The sequence below is a fragment of the Rutidosis leptorrhynchoides genome, chromosome 10 (genome assembly GCF_046630445.1).
Source record: "Rutidosis leptorrhynchoides isolate AG116_Rl617_1_P2 chromosome 10, CSIRO_AGI_Rlap_v1, whole genome shotgun sequence".
NCBI classification, from domain to species: domain Eukaryota; kingdom Viridiplantae; phylum Streptophyta; class Magnoliopsida; order Asterales; family Asteraceae; genus Rutidosis; species Rutidosis leptorrhynchoides.
In genome coordinates this window covers 315,571,467-315,593,197 of record NC_092342.1, presented here as the reverse complement: position 1 = coordinate 315,593,197, position 21,731 = coordinate 315,571,467, and the positions used below count along the sequence as shown (strand labels likewise).

The 21,731-nt window shown below is 33.7% G+C and overlaps 5 protein-coding genes across 5 annotated transcripts; 1 reads left to right on the top strand and 4 right to left on the bottom strand.

Annotated features, from left to right (window-relative positions):
- Window positions 1-472: 472 nt before the first annotated feature.
- Window positions 473-3,103, top strand: LOC139872607 (cytochrome c oxidase subunit 5b-1, mitochondrial-like). Its single transcript, XM_071860521.1, has 6 exons — window positions 473-728; window positions 840-919; window positions 1,055-1,105; window positions 2,295-2,361; window positions 2,481-2,560; window positions 2,789-3,103. The coding sequence occupies exons 1-6, from the start codon at window positions 599-601 to the stop codon at window positions 2,855-2,857; spliced, it is 477 nt and encodes a 158-aa protein (XP_071716622.1). The 5' UTR covers window positions 473-598; the 3' UTR covers window positions 2,858-3,103.
- A 934-nt stretch (window positions 3,104-4,037) lies between these two features.
- LOC139873192 (monothiol glutaredoxin-S15, mitochondrial-like) lies at window positions 4,038-6,458 on the bottom strand. Its single transcript, XM_071861125.1, has 7 exons — window positions 6,331-6,458; window positions 6,126-6,225; window positions 5,364-5,498; window positions 5,163-5,262; window positions 4,646-4,712; window positions 4,411-4,489; window positions 4,038-4,315 (listed from the first exon to the last, which is right to left on the bottom strand). The coding sequence occupies exons 2-7, from the start codon at window positions 6,195-6,197 to the stop codon at window positions 4,271-4,273; spliced, it is 498 nt and encodes a 165-aa protein (XP_071717226.1). The 5' UTR covers window positions 6,198-6,225; window positions 6,331-6,458; the 3' UTR covers window positions 4,038-4,270.
- A 2,045-nt stretch (window positions 6,459-8,503) lies between these two features.
- On the bottom strand, window positions 8,504-10,892 carry LOC139872862 (uncharacterized). The gene is made up of 2 exons (XM_071860793.1): window positions 10,728-10,892; window positions 8,504-9,592 (listed from the first exon to the last, which is right to left on the bottom strand). The coding sequence occupies exon 2, from the start codon at window positions 9,585-9,587 to the stop codon at window positions 8,613-8,615; it is 975 nt and encodes a 324-aa protein (XP_071716894.1). The 5' UTR covers window positions 9,588-9,592; window positions 10,728-10,892; the 3' UTR covers window positions 8,504-8,612.
- A 2,379-nt stretch (window positions 10,893-13,271) lies between these two features.
- On the bottom strand, window positions 13,272-13,916 carry LOC139873533 (uncharacterized). The gene has a single exon (XM_071861457.1). The coding sequence runs from the start codon at window positions 13,860-13,862 to the stop codon at window positions 13,470-13,472; it is 393 nt and encodes a 130-aa protein (XP_071717558.1). The 5' UTR covers window positions 13,863-13,916; the 3' UTR covers window positions 13,272-13,469.
- A 1,921-nt stretch (window positions 13,917-15,837) lies between these two features.
- Window positions 15,838-16,678, bottom strand: LOC139873018 (uncharacterized). Its single transcript, XM_071860944.1, has 2 exons — window positions 16,278-16,678; window positions 15,838-16,201 (listed from the first exon to the last, which is right to left on the bottom strand). The coding sequence occupies exons 1-2, from the start codon at window positions 16,612-16,614 to the stop codon at window positions 16,029-16,031; spliced, it is 510 nt and encodes a 169-aa protein (XP_071717045.1). The 5' UTR covers window positions 16,615-16,678; the 3' UTR covers window positions 15,838-16,028.
- Between the last annotated feature and the right edge of the window lie 5,053 nt (window positions 16,679-21,731).

Here is a 21,731-nt window from a genome sequence, read left to right as displayed (position 1 = left end):
TGAGATAGTTAAAATAGTATTATTCAGTTGGAGTATCTCAATTAGATATAAGGTATAATTACTAGCTTTAGCTCTAACTCTACCTACAAACTAGCTCATCAAAACACACCCGTAAAACAATATTTATGATGTAATTTTTCCTTTTAAAGTTACTTTGAGGAAGTTATTTTTTCAGAGTTTATGTTTTTAGTAAGTTCTTAAATAAACTTCTACTAAATAATATTACTACTCGAGGTTACGAAAAATTATAAGCCATCATAAACTAGTATGCTAAATAAACTCATAAATTATTTTATGTAGTTTATATTTTTTGAGATTATATTTCTAATAAGCTATTAATAAGTTCTATGATTTTGCTACACACCCTAATACGTAATAGTCTTTAAAATTATTTTAGTCAGTGGTAACGGGAAGTTTAACTAATTTTTATCTTTTTCATCCCACATATTTCTGTATGTTACTTATGTCATATTTCATTTTTTTCAGGGTGATTTTCATTTCACATTTCACATCGTGATAAAATAAATAGTCAAAAGTTTCGGTCGCCTATTCAGATCAAAAAGCAGCCGAAACCTAGGGTTCCGGTGAACGTGAAACCATGTGGAGACGAGTCTCATCTAAATTATTAACTCTCCGATCTGCTGTCGGTACTAATCGTATCGTTACTCCGTCGATTTCTCCGTCGACTTTCCGTCCGTCCGCGACTATCGTATCTCGTCACTTTTCAGGTATCTCTATATATTCTCCTCAGATCTGAATTTAATTCGTCTAATTGTTCTGATATGCATATATGCATTTATTTATATGTTTACATATGTCTGTATGTATTTATACGATAGGAAATGTATCCAAAAAAGTTGAGGATGTGATGCCTATTGCCACTGGTCACGAGCGTGAAGAGCTTGAAGCTGAGCTACAGGTTAGTTTATTATTATTTTTATTTATTTATTAATTTTGTCTAATGGTATAATCAATCAATATACGTTCATGTATATGATTGTTTCTGTTTTATATATACTGAGGTTAACAGTGATTGTTATCTGTTGATAATTAGGGACGTGATATTCTGGATATCAATCATCCTGAAGGTCCTTTTGGTACCAAGGCAAGTACAATTATAATCGAGTCAAATCGATTATTATGTGGATGTTTGTTACAGTACATTTGAATATATGATGATATGTGTTGGTGATTTGAATGATCATATTTTGCAATTGCTGAAGAATCAAAACCATGTTAACTTGAATTAGAATGTGATACATATTTTTGTATACCAGGTGAGGATTAACTGATAGGTAAAATTATTAATGACAGTTTGTTGTAAGAATTTGTGTTATTTTGTGAGCACACATTTTATTTCCGTTCGTTTATGAATAAATGTTAGACTTTGTGACAGATACTTGAATATAAATGTTTGATTTAACTGCTTGTTTGGGGATACACTACTTTCTCAAAATTGCTAAAAATCATATAGTTAGTATATTACAATTTGTTTCCGCATAACTGTATCCTTTATCTGTTGTCATATGGTTACTAAGAATTGTATAGTTGTTTTAATGTGGTGTCTTTGTTAAAACTGTAATTTGCTCTTGCGTCGTACCTTTGCTAAGAAATTACATTGGACTTTACTGGTTAGTGCGCTTTAGGGAGGACACATGATCATTACAATTCAGCTTTTCATAAGCAAAACTAGGTTGTAGTTTAGATATATTACTCATGTTATCTCTCCTATATTCAGATACCACAAATCTGAAATCATAGCGACTTGTATTATTCTCGTTATGACTTCAGAGTTTTAATTAACTCTTACAGTAAGTTAATTCATTTGTATCAACCGAAACTCTAAACAAATTAGTTTAAATAATTTTTTAAAATAATTTAAGTAAACCTAAAAATTAGCCTCTTGTTAAGCTAGGAAGTTACAGTTTTGATTAATAAAAACAGTGTAGTTTTGTTCCTAGCCACCTACAATAGGGCCACTCTGTATCTATTCAGGCTGTAAACTAGCTGAGTAAAAACAGAGAAGAATATCTTTTCTTCTTTAATTGTCTTAAGAAATCGAAAACGACTATACAATGCTCCATAACTGGCTTCAGTTTCTTTAGAATTTTTAACATTTAACGGTATCAATTTTATACTTGATCAACACTAGCTTGGTAACTTTGATAATTAAGAACATTTGCATAAATCGTTTACCAAAATACAGAATATAATATATGAAACTATGAACATATCTTTAACATATGAACTTTTGCTGAAGCTGTGATCTCGTGTGCTGTTTTTTCTGTCTCTAGGAAGCTCCTGCTATTGTCAAATCTTACTATGATCAAAGAATTGTTGGTTGCCCTGGGGCAGAAGGCGGTCAGTCAATTATAGCCCCTTTTCTGTTATTCTATGGATTGTATGCTTTGACTTTTGAAAGCACATCATTGTTCTCGTGTGTCATATTTTATTGAAAGTTCTTTGTTTTTTACATACAGAGGATGAGCATGATGTTGTTTGGTTTTGGCTAAAGAAAGACGAGCCACATGAGTGCCCAGTATGCTCCCAATATTTCAAGGTGAGTGCGGCTTAACCTTTTAGGGAATTATAACTTTCTTAAGATGGCGTGGATATTAAACTTCTATTTTTCTAAGTATATAATATTAGGAAACACTTAAACATGTCATATTTATATATTAAAATCTATGCATTAGTTTGGTTTAAATGAGTGTTTGCTTCCAGGAAAAGTAGTAATTAAACCCAACAATGCATGAGTTATTAATTAAGATTACTTCTTGTTCTACAGTTGGAAGTAGTGGGGCCCGGTGGACTTCCAGACCATCTTGATGAAGATGAACACGGACATCATGACTGATTGCATTTCCACCTTTAATATGCTGGTATAAAGATCTGGCGAGATAACAAGACTATGAAGTTCTGCAGCATCAGGATTTAGAGGGTCCTGTGTTTTGTTTGTTTCATATATTTACTTTTGCTTTTTGGCTGTGAATCAAATCATGCATACATTTTTTACACTGCGAATTTTTGGACTTTGGGCATGCCATATATTCAAATTGTGGATGTCATTGCTTCAATGCAATCAAAATAATTGCTGGCGAGTTTAGGCTTTTAAAGATTCTTCAATGTTTCATCAACTCTGTGTGTGTGTGTGTGACCAAATTCCTTTTTTGTCTTGCTGCTAAATTAATCTGTGGTACCACCATTCATGATTTTTCTGGCAAGGTAAAAAACATACTGAATTCATATTTCGCACCAGGAATGATATAATATTTAACTATTTAGTGGAGTTTTTTTTTTTCACAATGGTGATTTAAAAAAAAAAAAGAAACGGCGGTGGGGAGTCACTGACGGGGCCTTTAACACTATATCGGAGCCCACTCATCCGATCATTTCCTTGGTCGAGCTATTACAGTGCTACCGCCCTTGGGAGAAACCCCCATGACGAATCCATACGGACATCGTGTGTGGTAAAATCCCCTCGGTGAGGTTCGAACGCAAGATCTCCGCAACCTTCAAGACCCATGGAATGGGCAGGAAACAACAAAGGAAATTTTGCAGCGAGCGGTAATCGAACCCTAATCTCCCATATGACCGCCACTACTCCAACTCCTTGGTTCACAATGGTGAACGGTGGCAACCCAAGTTCGTACAATGTTCTATAGTCGAATTAATATCATTATTTGTTTTTGACAAATAAAACACGAATGCCATAAGGCCATAACTATTGAATATTGATTAGTCTCTTCGTCGAATTAACTCAGTAACGTGTATTCGCTTTTGACAAATAAAACACGAATGCCATAAGGCCATAACTATTGAATATTGATTAGTCTCTTCGTCGAATTAACTCAGTAACGTTTATTCGCTTTTGACAAATAAATCACGAATGCCATAAGGCCATAACCATTGATCAGTCATATAATCTATTCACTTAGACAACTCATAGGGCTATGATGTGAGGTTATGTGGCAAAATAGGTGGGAAGCTGGGTATAATGTTTTGGTGGACGGTTAAAATGAGAATCTCGTAAAACATATCGGAATATTAATCCTTTTTATTTGAAATTAACAAGGAGTTAATAAGGAATTCATTTTAAATCAAAAACACAATAAACTGTTAAACAGTAAAGTAACCTTATTATACAGTCATGGTAAAAGGAGTTAAGAACAACACTCAGGAATCACAATTTTAAAGGTATACCGACTCAAAACATGATGACTCCAACAATGTTCAGCAACACGAGCCACAAACGAGATTTGACCTTTCCCTACTCGGAGGATCTGGCCTTTAGCTTCTCCTTCAGTTCACCATTCTGCACAAAGCCAAAACATTATAAGCACCATGTTTATCACATTGTAAAACATGTGAGACATCATAGAACACGATTGACCAAAAATGCAGACTCACCTGATGCATATTGAGGATAATGTCCGATCCTCCTATAAATTCTCCATTGATGAATATCTGAGGAAATGTTGGCCAAGTGCTGCACAAAGAGTAATAAACATTCAAGGTGGCATTTTTCTAGTGTAAAAAGGGTACAAGTCAAACAAGCCCAAAGTCACCCAAATTTTGAAAATGGACAAGAGATAATGCAATATTTGTATGTTTGGCAAACTAATAACAAGTGAAGTGCTTGTACCTAAAAGCTTTTACAGCATTCTTAAGCTCAGGGTCTTCCAATATGTTTCTAGAATGTATAGGAACCCCTGCAAAAATTCACCCAAGAGTAAAAAAAAATAATATAACCCCAAATGGAGATAGAAGCAGAATAAAGGCCTATTGTAGAGTCCAATTGACAAGAACCAGAAAATTGCATTGCTGATACTATATTTACAAATAGTCTCATCCACTTGGACCCGCAACCTCAAGATTGATGGATTACCTCGATACCGCTAGGCCAATGGCCCCACGGTTCAAGACTTCAACTAGAGGTTAACCAAGAAACCCAGGAAATCAACTAAAGGGTGATCTATATAATTACCATTTATAGGTGAAAAATATTTTTACTTTTCTTTTACAACATTGGAATCTATAACAAGACATACATCTAAGAATGACACTATTTTTAGAGATGAACTGCAGCTGTATGTATCATAGAATATAAATTCTTCAAACAAGAAGTATATCAATATATGCATAATCAATTAAGCACTTACGATATTCACTCAGCACTCTCACTGCTAACGAGCTGAAACCACAACGGGGTTGTTCCGGATCCCCTTTCATGTAAATCATCACATGGTTATCCTTGACATCCTACAAGTTACAACTTAACAAATGTAACTATTATATTGACATAAAACATGTTACTCCGTAATACAAAGACTTTCATAACAAAGTCATTAACAACCACTAACCTGCTCAACGATGTCCTTAAGAGTAAGATCAGAGTTCTCAAGCTTATTAGTAGGCTTAAAATCATCATGTGTATCAGGATCATTTGGCACACTAGTCGAAAACAGCGTGCTATGCTGCACAATTGCTCCGGAAACCTAACAAATTCAACCATATATATAAATTACTTACAGAATAATACCAAAATGCATCCAGCTTCAATATTTATTTATTATTATACATCAATTGAAGGGCTTAATGTATGAAAATGATATTAATCTTTTCCAGAAATTCTATTGTATGCATTAAAATTTTAAAACTTATTTATATCAAATTTTCAATACTTCTTAGTACGTGTCATTAATCAGATACGATACGGCTAATGCCACACAATACCAGACACTTAACCTTAACGAATACACTAATGTTATCATAACCATTTATTGGCAAAAGAAAAAGTAGTTTAAATTGAACTACTCCCTCCGTCTCAATTTAATTCTCCATGTTACTATTTTTGTTTGTCCAACGAAATTATTATTTTTGTTTTCCCAATGAAATTATACTAGCTTGCATAAAATATCTATTGAAATCCTTGAATTACACTCATCTATTATAATCGATTATTTATTTTAAGAAAAAAAATCAATAAATGTGCCTTGAATATAAAGGCAAGATTGACATTCATCCAAAGGGGACAATTAAAATGGGACTAGGAAGTATTTAGAATTGGCCCAAAATATAATTCCTTAAATATTAAATTAAAATTCAAAATTATAAATACATACCGATGCAGATGCACGAGCAGATTGAGTTGCCCTAAAGCTGTTAAATAGCATATTTGATAACGCCTTTGCCATCGTATTACGGAGATTGACGATTCAGTAGCTAACAAAAAAAAAAAAAAAAAAAAAAAAAAAATCAAAATTGACAGTTAATCAATCATTTCTAGGATGAAAATTTAATGAGGATAAAGATCAAGGGAAGTATTACCAGTACAAGAGTGGGATTTATGACGGTTGATGTTGTTGCTTGTTCTTCGTTTTCTGTTTTTACGATTGCGTCGCGAAAAAACGAAGAGAAGTCTAAGCTGCGATTTATGTTAAAGAGGCCCAAAACAGGAATTGAGCCTTATAGTTTATACGGAGTAGTTTTTTTTTTTTTTTTTCCTTTTCTTTTTTAGCAAAAAAAAAAAAAAAAAAAAAAAAAAAAAAAACGGATAAACTTGTATATAATGAAAGAAGGTTCATCAAAAATGAAACTGATTTATCAAACCGAGCAACCCAAGCACAACTAAATAAAACCTACTCAAACATTAGAGGTAAAAGGACTATGAAACAAAAACTCAAACGAAAAAAATGAATTCCAATCTAACTGGTAATAGGAAGATTAAGACTCATCATATTCATCAAAAAACAACAAAAAAACCGCCATCACCATAAACACAAAACGCTCAAGCTTCTTTGATAAAATCGCCAAACTCCTCTTCATGAGACATGTTCTTTTTTCTTTCGATCCTCGGCTTTCTATCTTGCACCAAAACAGAAGATGGTTTGCTTGAATTGGACACGGCACCTTTTTGAACGCCTTCCATATTTTCGATAATATTAATGAAGGCCGCAATGGGGTCGGGAATAAAAGGTATTTTTCCATTAGATTTGTCGAATTTAGAAGCTACGGACCGAAAGTCACTTGGGCCCTTAACCACTCCATCCTTCAAACCGTTAACGCCAACATGAGTTGGCCCAACAAGGAAATTCGAAGGCCCTAATTTATCAATATGATAAGGCCCATAACCAGAAAGATTTAAAACAACAGGTCCATTACCATGCACAGTTCTAATACCAGCAACATCTTCACCATTAACAATTAACTCAGACTTAGAAACCTCAGTGACCGGTTCATCCTCTAGCTCATCGACAGAGTAGAAGACCGAAAGCAAACAATCAATTGACGAAATCTTAATCCGATTAACACCTTATGGGACCGAAACAGAAGTGAGAATACGAACAGAACCAACAAATAAATCTCCAATCGCTGGTGAACTCGATCTTGGAACAAAATCAATCACATCGTCATTGTTATCAAATGATTGCATGCCAAACACCCAAAAGCAACATTATTTCTCTGACAGAACTTCCAAGATTTCAAGCAGTTTTTTTCGCATGTTTTACCTAGACAGGGAAAAACTTTAACGTCTTTGGAACCAGAGGCACAGTTTCCGCCATAGCTTTTTTAACCTTCGCAATTACACTACGAGAGGCACAGTTTTCTTCACATGTTTATAGTGTATGTTAAGGTAGGAATTAGGGATGGCATCAACCCAGGTTTGGGTCGGGTTTACGTAATTCCATACTTAAACCCGATTAAAAAAACCTGCCTCAAGTAACTTTCGAGTGTTTAACCAACTATTTTAGTACATGGGTAGGACTGTAGGAGGATAATTTTTTCCCTATTTATTAGTTCGATCAATGGAGAAAGTAATTAAAAAAGAGTACTTAATAGGTCAATAAAAGAGAGATATTAGTAGTTGCTTGTATTGTATTGTACTTATCGGATGGATTGAATTACCTAGTGAACTTTGTACTTATCGGATGGCTAAATACAACCAATTTTAATATGCCAATCTAAACACCCCTATAATTCGTGGTTTCATGTGTTTATCAGATACTAGTTTATAGTGTCAATTTGTTTGGTATCTCACCTCCAATTTTGTACCTCTTGTTGGATCTTACCATTGCAATTATACAGTCTCCAGTAAAACAATACAAACTGATGAGAGTGAAACAAGCTTAATCTGATCTCAATATTGATACACACACACACGTTACATGCATAAACATATATAGTAGTACTAAAATGCTCCATATAATTCGAGTTAAATATTTATAAGCTAAAATCTGATCAAGCTCAAACTAATCGACAGTACAGGTTCTATGTGAGTAGGTGTATGTTATATAATGTTGTTCAATAGCATGTTTCTTGATTAGTAAATTTAGAGTTAGCTCATAAGGAAAACAAATAAGAAGTGCAAAAGAACAAAGCTTTCTCACTTTCAGAAACAAAAGAAAATGAATCCATAAATAACTAAAAGTTGTACAGTTCAAGATGTAAATCAGAATACAAATATGGCCAGACAGCAAGTTAAGTTTTAAAATAAAAGAAAGATCATCCAAGTACCAACCCCTCATTTATTTATTATAAAGGATTAAAATAATATCATTAAGCGTTACACCAGAACCCACGAAACGTTGCCCGCGAAATGTACATGTAAACTACGGCAGGTTTGAGCTGAGCTCATGGAAATCAACCAATGTAGTCACCTGCTCAGACCGGTTACCTAAATTCGGTAAATTATTTGACCTTGGTCTGCGACGTGTACTATTTCTGCGCCTAGTGGTCGAGCCATTATCTCCTGGTCTTGCTGACATCATGTTACTAGTACGGACCGGGCCACTTGACCTAGCAGATTCTGTATTATCCAACTCATTGAATGATGATAAGATAAACTCATCATCCCAATTTTCAAACAAGATACTACTTTCATCTGACCATTCAACATCAGGAAAAACACTATCAAACTCTGATTCAAATGAACTAAAAAAGTTCAAAAAATCCAAATCATGATCCCAAATTGGGCTAGCAATCTCAGAAACATCATCCATGTAAATGGTGCCATCATCATCATCGAATTCAAACTGCATATTAATCATGTCTTGTTGTTCCAAATCTTCTTCTAAATTTCTCCACTCGAGTTCACGTTCAGGGTCTACAGCTGTTGGTCGAACGCACGGGTGTTCACATCTGGCATGTTTACGTAACTGTAAATAGTTTCCAGTGAAATCACACGTCTCCAATGAACAACTTCTAGTTTTCGAGTCCATGAATTTGCGAGCGGGGTCCACCAAAATCCACCCGTTGATCTGTCCCCTGCAAAGAGGGCAAACAAGCTTTGTTTGTGTGGTTGCATTCATAGATGACTTTTGAAACTGATCAAGACAATTTGAATGACGGGAACTTGTGTCGCACATGTACGGGCGACAACCTTTTTCACGAGAAGAACAAAGTAAAAGAACAGCATTGTGAGGGTGCTCGATACAAATTGGGCATCTAGCTTCTTCCCATTCGTATTCATCTCCGATTGGTAGAGCGGGGGTTTTGGTCTTCTCTTTTTCAGCATTTTTGTAGCCACGGGTGTACGGCGACACCCTACACTTGTCAAGAGACGAAGACCTTCGTTCTTTAGGCATCTTCACTGGTTATCAAGAAAACCAAGAGCGATTTATTAGATGAAATTTATCTAAATGTGGATATATTCGGATGATCATACAATTACAAATCCATAAAAGAATATCATACAATTACAATGGCAGGGCCTGTTTATTTTCCGCTTAATGATCCGTTTTTTACGGTTCTTAATTCAGTAAGTAAAATTGTTGTTTATTTGTCACTCATCTATCACTTATCTGTCACTTAATTTGAATTTCGTCTGCTTAGAAGGAGACATAGAATCAAAAACCCCTCACCCATTTCCTAATACAGAAAAAAGTAAACAGCCCCTAGTGTTTTGGTTTACAAATTTGTATATGATGATATACTATACCTAGCTAGCCATATCTAAAATGTAACAATTCCACTACTATCATCACTAACTATATATTTATATAGATACATAAAGGAAAATTGCTTATACCAAAATATAACAATCTCCCAAAATACGGAATAATCATAAATTAAGAGGTTAAACAAACAAATCCTGTCTAGGTTCCATCACCAAATAGCCATTGGTTGGGGCCCTTAGTTCCTTGCAAGAGGTCTCAGGTTCAAATCCTGTCTACGAAAATATTTTGTGGTGGCCAGGAAAGGAAAGGGTTGAAAACAGCCATCGAGTCGGCTGCATACATCAGAGTATGGGGTCGGATTACTCGCCCTCCTGGGTAGGCCGAACAGGAGAACCTTCTACCTTTTACCTTTTTACCTTTAATCAAACTAATTTAAGGTATTCATAGCATATAAATCAAGACTCTAACTTAAAAATACAACTTAGTGGCTCACAAAGTCCCCAGATTTAACAGATGTCGCTCAATTTCCAATTTTACAATTTACAACCTAAAAATAAATCCACAAAACATAACCTTAGGGTACCACCTCCAGCTAAAGTTCTTCCTCAAATTCTACCACACAATTATTTACTCTGAATTATAAATAATATTCAAAACGGAACTAAAACAAACTAATAGAGCATTAACATATCATGTAATTTACTAGATCCAAACATAAAAAACAAAATCTAACTCGTAACAAACGATGTGATTAACAGTATTCGAAAAATAGTAAATTAACAAATAATTTAATTGATGAAAGTAAAAGTTGATATTATATTATTATACCTGATTGTTCACCGATGAACTGATTTCTGTAATTTTGTGTCAAAAATGTACTTTTTTATATTATAATTTATTAATTATTTATATTTACTATTTTAGTTTTTGAAAGAGAAGAAGATGATGAAGCAGCAGCCTCGTGTAGTCCTCACAGAGAATGCGTAGGATACATGATTGTATTGTATTTATTTAAATATTTTAAATAAATAATTCGTAATTATATTTTACTTAAATAGGCGTGTTGAAATGAAGGGTACACGTCACCCACGACTTTCTGAGGTGGCCAATACATTTGGCCCAATAGTTTTCAGATATTGGGCTGTGTTTACAATAACCGGCTTAACTACATGAAATCGTTCCATAGATTTATTTATTTATTTATTTATTTTGATGACAAATTTATGTTACTTTATACGAGTTTAAGTTTTTTTTTTGTTTTCATATGCTCAAATATGCTAAAGCTTTGAAATAATGTATAGAATTCTTTTTTTTTTTTTTAAATAACAATATGGGATCATCCAGAGAGACTAAACTACTCATGCATTCATCTCCCGCGATTGCATAATCCGCCCCTTACTGCCGCTCAGGAGACACGACCCAATCCAAGATCATGGGCGGTCCCCTCCCCCACGGCCCCTCGCAACGCGATGTGCGAAAGGCACCATTCGATATGGATTTCAAGGGTTAATGGCTACTTTGTGTGCAATGTCGCACTCTACGGGAGTCGAACTCCCGACCTCTCATTAAAAGAGGCAGATCACTACCACATGAACTATAACACAAGGTTATAACGTATATGAAATTAACCCGCAAACATTCAAGAGAGTGAAGTAATACTATATACACCATAATATTTATGCTTGAAGGGATAAAATAACGAAGAAAATGTAGAGTAGAACTACTTAGACTATTTGTTGCGTGTAGCGGTAGTGGTGACATGACAGGTTGATGGAGTTTTTTTAGAAGATGTTAGTAACGTGGAAAGACGGTGGGATGAAACAACATAGTGGAATAAGTGTTGAAAGATGGTATTGCTGATGCGTCAAAATATAATTAGACGTTTGAATGAAACGAAAGTGAAAAATAAATATAAATATAGGAATAAATTTTATTTTATCCTCGCTCCTAGTTTCGCTAATTTGGTTTGATTATTGGTAACTTTTTTTTTATATAAAAAAGCGAATTATCAAACTGATTAGACCAATTAAACCGAAAACCAACTCAACGTACACCTATTCATCACCTTCTCCATTATGGCGCGTTACTGGCGTGCTAGATACAAGGGGCGGAAGATAGGCATGCTCAGGAGGGTGTCTGCCCCACGAAAAAAATTTACACTAATTTTTTTTCTTTTACTAATTTTTTTTTCTTTTACTAAAAAGTAACGGTTTTTTTATTCCCTTATAAAAGGGTTTATAAAACTTGCAAGTATTATTAATAATTGCATAGTTTTATTACATGTTTATAAAAAAAAATTAGTGTGATTATTATAAGACATGGGGTGGCGGTTTTGAGGAGCCCCATGACCACCTCCCATGCTTATTCATTTGGTACTTGTGTGGTCTCTAACCCCATGTTCATGCTTTACAAGTATTTCAAGGTTTTGACTCAATTTAAATGCAAGTAACACACACATAAGAACAAAAAAAAAAATTCTATCACTTGTTTCGCCCCTGTGAGTTCAAGTTACGCCATTATTTCGCCCCTATGAGTTCAAGTTACGCCACGCCACTAACTAGGTACACTCGCGTGTTAGGTACACTTGGAGCACCTCAAATCGCGTTACAAGCGCTGTTAAAATTCCTTGTACTCACCTTGATAGAATTATGTAATAAAAATAATTTTATGTTTTGATTTATCATATTAAATCAATCATATCCGTTAGATCCATCTTATGTGAATTATTATAACATACAAAATTATTGAAGCTTTATTAATAGCGTATTGAAATATAAACTCTACTATTTAAACTACTTAGTAGCTTATAAAAAAATTGGTAATTATATACATAAAATTACTAAAAATCATTTAATATATTATTTACAATTCTTATATTTTTTCTTATAAATATTCACAACTTTTTAAACTTTCTAGCTTAAAAAATAAACACCGATTACAGATTCCATCTAACTCATCCAAACCCATCCGAAACACATCCATAATAGCATTAACAATTTTAAACTAAGCTAAAATCACCCTTTTTGTGAACTCTTTGTTAATTGGATACCCACACATGTATACCTTAATTAAGTTTATTTTTTTATTTTTATTGATATTAGCCGATCAGTTAGGGCGTGGTAATAATTGACAACATGACATGACGTACTTCGTATATGATTTATAAGAGATACTACGTAATTGATAATTGATAATTAACTCGTTTTAAGACCTTAAGTTACCATACCGTTCACTCTCAAGTAAATTTTCATCCCCTTCAAACAAAAACTAAAAGCCTCAAGATGTAAATGTATATTTCTAAAATCATCTAATAAAGATCTTGACTTTGCTTTTGATTCCAACCTCTCACAACAATTAAAAGTACAGACTATAAAAAAGAAAATTTTATTTTATAATTAAAACGAAACGATGGCAACTACATGAATGTACCATACATCCACCCGACGCCGTAAACTTAAAACGGATCACTGGGTCGGTCAACCCGACCCGGATCATAGCAAACAACATTAAACCACAATGCCATTAAAATCAACAAAAGAAGAGAAAACAAGAGTAACAAACAGAAAACGATTAGAAGTTGTTCCTCCGGCTCCTAGTGGTGGTGGTAGTGGTGGTTCCAGCTGCCGTGCGACCACCGACATCCACCGCCTCATCATCATCCTCACCGCTGCCAGCCATACCAAACGTATCTTTGACCTTGTCAGCAGCACCTTGAGCCATATTCTTCACTTGCTCCGTCGTCCTCTGCATCACTCCACCGGTCTTATATTTTCCGGCCTCCGCCGTCTCTTTCGTCGACTGACTCATCTGCCCGGCCTTGTCCTTTGCCTGCCCTGTTTTCTCGGACAAGTAACTGGCGGTTTCGTCTTTCATCTGTCGACTTTTGTCCATCATTTGACTCGTTTTTTCTTCAGTTTGACCTTTGACTTCTCCAGCTCTGTAACTCTGATTCTGAGACGCCATTGTTAATAGGTACTACAATGTGAGTTTGATTTTCAAACGTGTATTCAATTTGTCTTTGAAGTATTGAGTGAGATGAATTTGCTGGTGATTAAGGTTAGTGTTTATATAGGGATGCATGAGATGTGGTAAGGTGACACGTGTCCTGGTTTGTTGACGCGTGTAACACATATGTGGCTTCTGGATGTTGATTCGTCCATTCTGATTTTGATGAGTCATGGGTAATTGAGATTCCTATACTTTATGTTATCCGATATAGTTTTTGAGCGTTATATGTATATCTTGCTGTTTAGAAAGTTCTTTTTAATTGAAAAAGATAATACAGTAAAATTCATAAAGATATATTTAGATTAAACTTATCTAGTAATGGTGTGTTTGGTGTTAATAGCTGGAGCTGGAGCTGGAGCTGGTGATTGAAAATTGTAGCTGGAGCTTATTTTTGAAGCTGAAAGCTAAAGTTTATTTTTTAATAAGTGTTTAGTGAAAAGCAGCTGGAGTTGGAGCTTATTGTTACAAATTGATTAAAATGAACTTATGGCATTCAAACAATGCTACTAGCTTATGCTTATGGAAAAAATAAGCTTAACCTCCCATAAGCTCCAACAATGTGCGCGACCAGACACACCCTAAGCCAAAAATTTTTTATAAATAATTGAATACGTAAGTTTTTTAGAACGTCAAACAAGTAGTCACAACTTAACAATTTTAAAATTAATAAGTTATCTTTAATATTGCTAAATCAAAGATCCTTTGATATAACCAACGAAGTCTGCTTGAGTGGTATGAGGTGCGATACAATTTGAGGTACTGTCAACCAAAGTTCGATTCTCAACACAAGTTTGGCTTAATTATTGGTTCGATCCTTTGATATAAATATAGAACTAATATTACAAATAGTTAGTTTTGTTGGAAAAAATTTAGTGTAATTGTGGGTTTTAATCTACAATAGTAAATGGGTTTGGAGGTATTGAGTGTACACCCATTAAGTGATAGATTACTCGGATCCAAAAGTGATTTTCCATTATTTACTATCATAATTTAGTGACTTTTTTGCTCAGTTGGTCCCTCTATTATACCCCAAATCTCTGGTTTGGTCCCTCAGTTTTTAATTTGGCAATCAGAGTCCCTTTATTATTTTAATTTTGCAATTGGAGTCCCTCCGTCAACTGGACATCCAAATCGAACGTTAACTCTCATCATGTGAGTTACACGTGATGGGTATTATCGGAATTAAATTTTTTTTTTTTGGTATTTAATAACGCCAACGGGTAAGGTCCCCACTTTCATCCTCCGCTTTTCACTCTCTTCTCACTTGAAACCCTAATTCATTTACATAACGTATTAATCAGAAATTGGAGCTACAAATCGATAACAATGGAATGCTGGTGTGGTCGACCTTGTGTAATTCGAATATCTGGCACTGAATCTAACCCTGGACGTCGATTCTATACATGTGAAAAAAAGGTAAGATTGTTTATGTTGTTTCGAATTTTATGAAATAATTAACAAGATGTTAGCATTTCCTGTTTATGTTGTTGCTCAGATCACTAGGTGCGACTTCTTTGCTTGGTATGATCCTCCAAATACAATCAATGCCCTAGCTACACTTATGAATGCCAAAATGGAAGTGGATGAAAAGCTCAAAGATGCAGAAAAAAGAGAGACGAATTGGAAGATGATGTGTATATTTAGCTGGATTGTGTTTGGTATTTATTTTTTTAGTCATTGAAATTGTGGTGTATGTATGATGTACTTTGTAAAATGGTAATGGTAATGGAATGAAGCTTGTTTTGTTAAATTTTGCATCTGTTTTATATCTGTATCAGTAACCTTACAACACAAGACAATGACTCCAAGTGTAGACAATAAATTGTAACCAAAGTCATACAGTGTAACCAAAAACACAAGACAATACATTGTAACTAAAGTGAAATGACAAACATACAGACAATACATTGTAACTAAAGTGAAATGACAAACATACAAGCATTACCAAATGTCATAGATTCCAAAAGTCAACATAAGTACGTAGTACCAGTTACCAAATGTGCTTAAACTTACCAAAAGACAACAACACACCTTAATAAAATACAAACATTGTACCAAGTCACATAACAAGTTTTAAGTAGACATAAAACACATGATTAAAACACAAACCACCACCAACATTCACTTCTTCTTCTTCCCTTTTCCAACTACCATTGTCTTCTTTGAAGATAGCTTAACTTTCACTGTCTTTTTTGTCCACTTGTTATCCACATTCCCACTTCTTTTCTTCTCACCTGTACAAGTACTCTTATTGTGTCCATAAGTACCACATGTGCCACACTTCTTTAGCTTGCCTATAAATATTAACAAAATAAATACCATATTAATTGAAATGGTACTAGATGTAATTAATAAATAAAATGAGCATACCTTTTGAGCTAAGTTTACCACTATCACCAATGACATCAACTTCATTTTTGGACAACCTTCTTTTCTTTTTTGGACGACCAGGTGTGGAAATAGTCTTTGGTGATACCAGAGTGAACATGCCTTCTGCCTTTGGCCATAAGCTTCTCCCATTCAATGGCTCAATGGTGTATTGGTAAGTTTTGATCCATGTATCTAACAAATACACTGGATGAACCCATGTTTCTGGTTCACCAGTTTCCAAACCATTTTCACTCATGTTATAAAACACTGCAATTGCATGCTTACAAGGTATCCCTGTTAGTTCCCACTTTCTACAAGCACATGATCTAGTCTCCATATCCACAACATATTGATTAACTTTTCCACTCACTTGGTACCTTTGATCTCTACCCCATAAGACAGTACACTGGTGAGCCTCAGATTTGATTTTCTCAAACAATTTGGTGGCTGCAGGTGTTAAAGGGCCATTAGTCTTGGAAATGTTTTTCTTTACATTAACAATTCTCTTCATGCAATACTCTCGGATGTATTCTAAAGCTGTAACTATGGGTTTGTCACGTGCATCAACTAACCATCTGTTGAAACACTCACACATGTTCTGACCATAACCTCTTCCCTTTAATATCCTCATGTTCAGCATACACATCAATTTGCCTATAAATCACATCACCATCTTCTAGACAACTAAGCAAATAGTCCCTATGTTCATTATCATTTAAAAGATTTAACCCAGTATCCATGTTTGTATTGGGTTTAAGAAAACGATATACCACAGACCTGGTGGGATCATAACCTAATTCTTGCATGACTGAATCCAGTTGTCCTAAACAAAACTTTTCAATGTCAAAAAAATCAATGTAATCAATTTTACCTTCTGTGTACACAACTTCACTACCCATTCTAAAATATCCACCATGATGTAACACAATCGTGAACAAATCAGGGTATACATCTGAAAAATGTGTAAAAAATTAAAGTTAACAAAACAATTACCTAATAATATTTAGGGTTCCACAGAATTATGAGCTTTGGGTGCATAAAACATACCGTATAATTGGTCGATAGCCTTTTGATCAGTTTCTGATGTACGAATAGTCCATGAATCATCCATTGAATCATCCATTGATAATCAATTTTGCTTTTAGGTTTTACTTCGTGGTTAACACTATTTGGAGGGATGAGTGTGAAAATCGGTGGATAAAAGTGGGGGACCATACCCGTTTGGGTTTATTCAGTACCAAGAATTAAAATTAATTCCGATATTACCCATCACGTGTAACTCACGTGATGGGAGTTAACGTTCGATTTGGATGTCCGTTAGACGGAAGACTCCAATTGCAAAATTAAAATAATAAAGGGACTCTGATTGCCAAATTAAAAACTGAGGGACCAAACCAGCGATTTGGGGTATAATAGAGGGACCAACTGAGCAAAAAAGTCTAATTTAGTCAGTTTGAAATTTCACTAAAGGAATTTTCATGCTACCTAGTGGAAGAATAATACTTACAATTACTTCCATTTGATAATGAAAAGTATTACTAGTGTTATGGTGGAAGTATTATTTATGTAACCACTTTTACTCTAATACTTGTAACCATTTCATGGAAGTATTGTTCATGTAATCATATTTCCCTTTTGCTTTAATAAGTGGAAGAATAATATTTGCAATTACTTTCATTTGATAATGAAAAGTATTACTAGTGTTATGGAAAAGTAACAACCTTTTTTTATGATAATGGAAATGATATTATTAGTTCATGAAACCACTTGTGAAAGTTACGGAAGATATATATTATCAATAGGTCAATTGATATTATATATATCTTTACCAATAATTGTGGGTGCCTATATTATCAGATGGATTATCATTCATGAGGAAGTAGTGAAAGAGAAGAAGTAATACAAACACATACAAAGAAAACACCTTAATACTCTTAAGCAAAAGGATTCTTGTTTTGTGCCAAAAACAAGAATTAATCTCTGTCTTATCCCAAAGTGATATTCGTGTAACCCAGACAATAAGGATCGAATAATTACTTTCGGAAAGTGATACCACGATTCAGTGATTTATCCGGCTATCGATTATTTACCCCACACGAAAAATTAATAAAACCTCCAACAAGTTTCAGGGCCGTAAATTTTATATACTAAAATTTTGTGATTCATGTTCAATGACTATATTTTGTGTACAAAAATTTTAAGTATGTTAGTATCATGAATCTATAGAACAAAAACTTATATACAAGTTAGAATAAATTGAGTCGTAGCTTGTAGATTATGAGCCTCGTGCAATTACCTACTTGTGTATGCCTATATCGTGTCTTGTTTAAAAATTAAAGAGTTAATTAAATAAATTATTTTACAACTTGAAAGTTTTAGCGAATAATATAAAACTAGAGTTGGAGCCCGCGCGATGCAGCGGTTTTTGCTGGACATTGCGTTACATCATAATTGAGTATATTGTATGTATATTGTTACAAAAGGATTAATGGAGTATGTATATTGTTACAAAAGCATTTCTGGAGTACGTTAGAGTCTGCAAAAGGATGTAATAAAGGGTTACCGGGGCATTTTACCAAAGGATATGCATGTGGCTGTAGTTAATCTGTTTAAATAAAATGTGATATTTGTAGTGACCCGAACTTTTCCATGTTTATATATATTAATTGAGATTGATATTTACATGATTAAATGTTTCCAACATGTTAAGCAATCAAACTTGTTAAGACTTGATTAATTGAAATATGTTTCATATAGAAAATTGACCACCCAAGTTGACCGGTGATTCACGAATGTTAAAACTTGTAAAAACTATATGATGACATATATATGGATATATATATAGTTAACATGATACTATGATAAGTAAACATATCATTAAGTATATTAACAATGAACTACATATGTAAAAACAAGACTACTAACTTAATGATTTTTAAACGAGACATATATGTAACGATTATCGTTGTAAAGACATTTAATGTATATATATCATATTAAGAGATATTCATACATGATAATATAATAATTTAAAATCTCATTTGATATTATAAACATTGGGTTAACAACATTTAACAAGATCGTTAACCTAAAGGTTTCAAAACAACACTTACATGTAACGACTAACGATGACTTAACGACTCAGTTAAAATGTATATACATGTAGTGTTTTAATATTTATTTATACACTTTTGAAAGACTTCAATACACTTATCAAAATACTTCTACTTAACAAAAATGCTTACAATTACATCCTCGTTCAGTTTCATTAACAATTCTACTCGTATGCACCCGTATTCGTACTCGTACAATACACAGCTTTTAGATGTATGTACTATTGGTATATACACTCCAATGATCAGCTCTTAGCAGCCCATGTGAGTCACCTAACACATGTGGGAACCATCATTTGGCAACTAGCATGAAATATCTCATAAAATTACAAAAATATGAGTAATCATTCATGACTTATTTACATGAAAACAAAATTACATATCCTTTATATCTAATCCATATACCAACGACCAAAAACACCTACAAACACTTTCATTCTTCAATTTTCTTCATCTAATTGATCTCTCTCAAGTTCTATCTTCAAGTTCTAAGTGTTCTTCATATATTCTACAAGTTCTAGTTACATAAAATCAAGAATACTTTCAAGTTTGCTAGCTCACTTCCAATCTTGTAAGGTGATCATCCAACCTCAAGAAATCTTTATTTCTTACAGTAGGTTATCTTTCTAATTCAAGGTAATATTCATATTCAAACTTTGATTCAATTTCTACAACTTTAACAATCTTATTTCGAGTGAAAATCTTACTTGAACTGTTTTCGTGTCATGATTCTGCTTCAAGAACTTTCAAGCCATCCAAGGATCCTTTGAAGCTAGATCCATTTTTCTCATTTTCAGTAGTTTTATCCAGAAAACTTAAGGTAGTAATGATGTTCATAACATCATTCGATTCATACATATAAAGCTATCTTATTCGAAGGTTTAAACTTGTAATCACTAGAACATAGTTTAGTTAATTCTAAACTTGTTCGCAAACAAAAGTTAATCCTTCTAACTTGACTTTTAAAATCAACTAAACACATGTTCTATATCTATATGATATGCTAACTTAATGATTTAAAACCTGGAAACACGAAAAACATCGTAAAACCAGATTTACGCCGTCGTAGTAACACCGCGGGCTGTTTTGGGCTAGTTAATTAAAAACTATGATAAACTTTGATTTAAAAGTTGTTATTCTGAGAAAATTATTTTTATTATGAACATGAAACTATATCCAAAAATTATGGTTAAACTCAAAGTGGAAGTATGTTTTCTAAAATGGTCATCTAGACGTCGTTCTTTCGACTGAAATGACTACCTTTACAAAAATGACTTGTAACTTATTTTTCCGACTATAAACCTGTACTTTTTCTATTTAGATTCATAAAATAGAGTTCAATATGAAACCATAGCAATTTGATTCACTCAAAACGGATTTAAAATGAAGAAGTTATGGGTAAAACAAGATTGGATAATTTTTCTCATTTTAGCTACGTGAAAATTGGTAACAAATCTATTCCAACCATAACTTAATCATCTTGTATTGTATATTATGTAATCTTGAGATACCATAGACACGTATACAATGTTTCGACCTATCATGTCGACACATCTATATATATTTCGGAACAACCATAGACACTCTATATGTGAATGTTGGAGTTAGCTATACAGGGTTGAGGTTGATTCCAAAATATATATAGTTTGAGTTGTGATCAATACTGAGATACGTATACACTGGGTCGTGGATTGATTCAAGATAATATTTATCGATTTATTTCTGTACATCTAACTGTGGACAACTAGTTGTAGGTTACTAACGAGGACAGCTGACTTAATAAACTTAAAACATCAAAATATATTAAAAGTGTTGTAAATATATTTGGAACATACTTTGATATATATGTATATATTGTTATAGGTTCGTGAATCAACCAGTGGCCAAGTCTTACTTCCCGACGAAGTAAAAATCTGTGAAAGTGAGTTATAGTCCCACTTTTAAAATCTAATATTTTTGGGATGAGAATACATGCAGGTTTTATAAATGATTTACAAAATAGACACAAGTACGTGAAACTACATTCTATGGTTGAATTATCGAAATCGAATATGCCACTTTTTATTAAGTCTGGTAATCTAAGAATTAGGGAACAGACACCCTAATTGACGCGAATCCTAAAGATAGATCTATTGGGCCTAACAAACCCCATCCAAAGTACCGGATGCTTTAGTACTTCGAAATTTATATCATATCCGAAGGGTGTCCCGGAATGATGGGGATATTCTTATATATGCATCTTGTTAATGTCGGTTACCAGGTGTTCACCATATGAATGATTTTTATCTCTATGTATGGGATGTGTATTGAAATATGAAATCTTGTGGTCTATTATTATGAT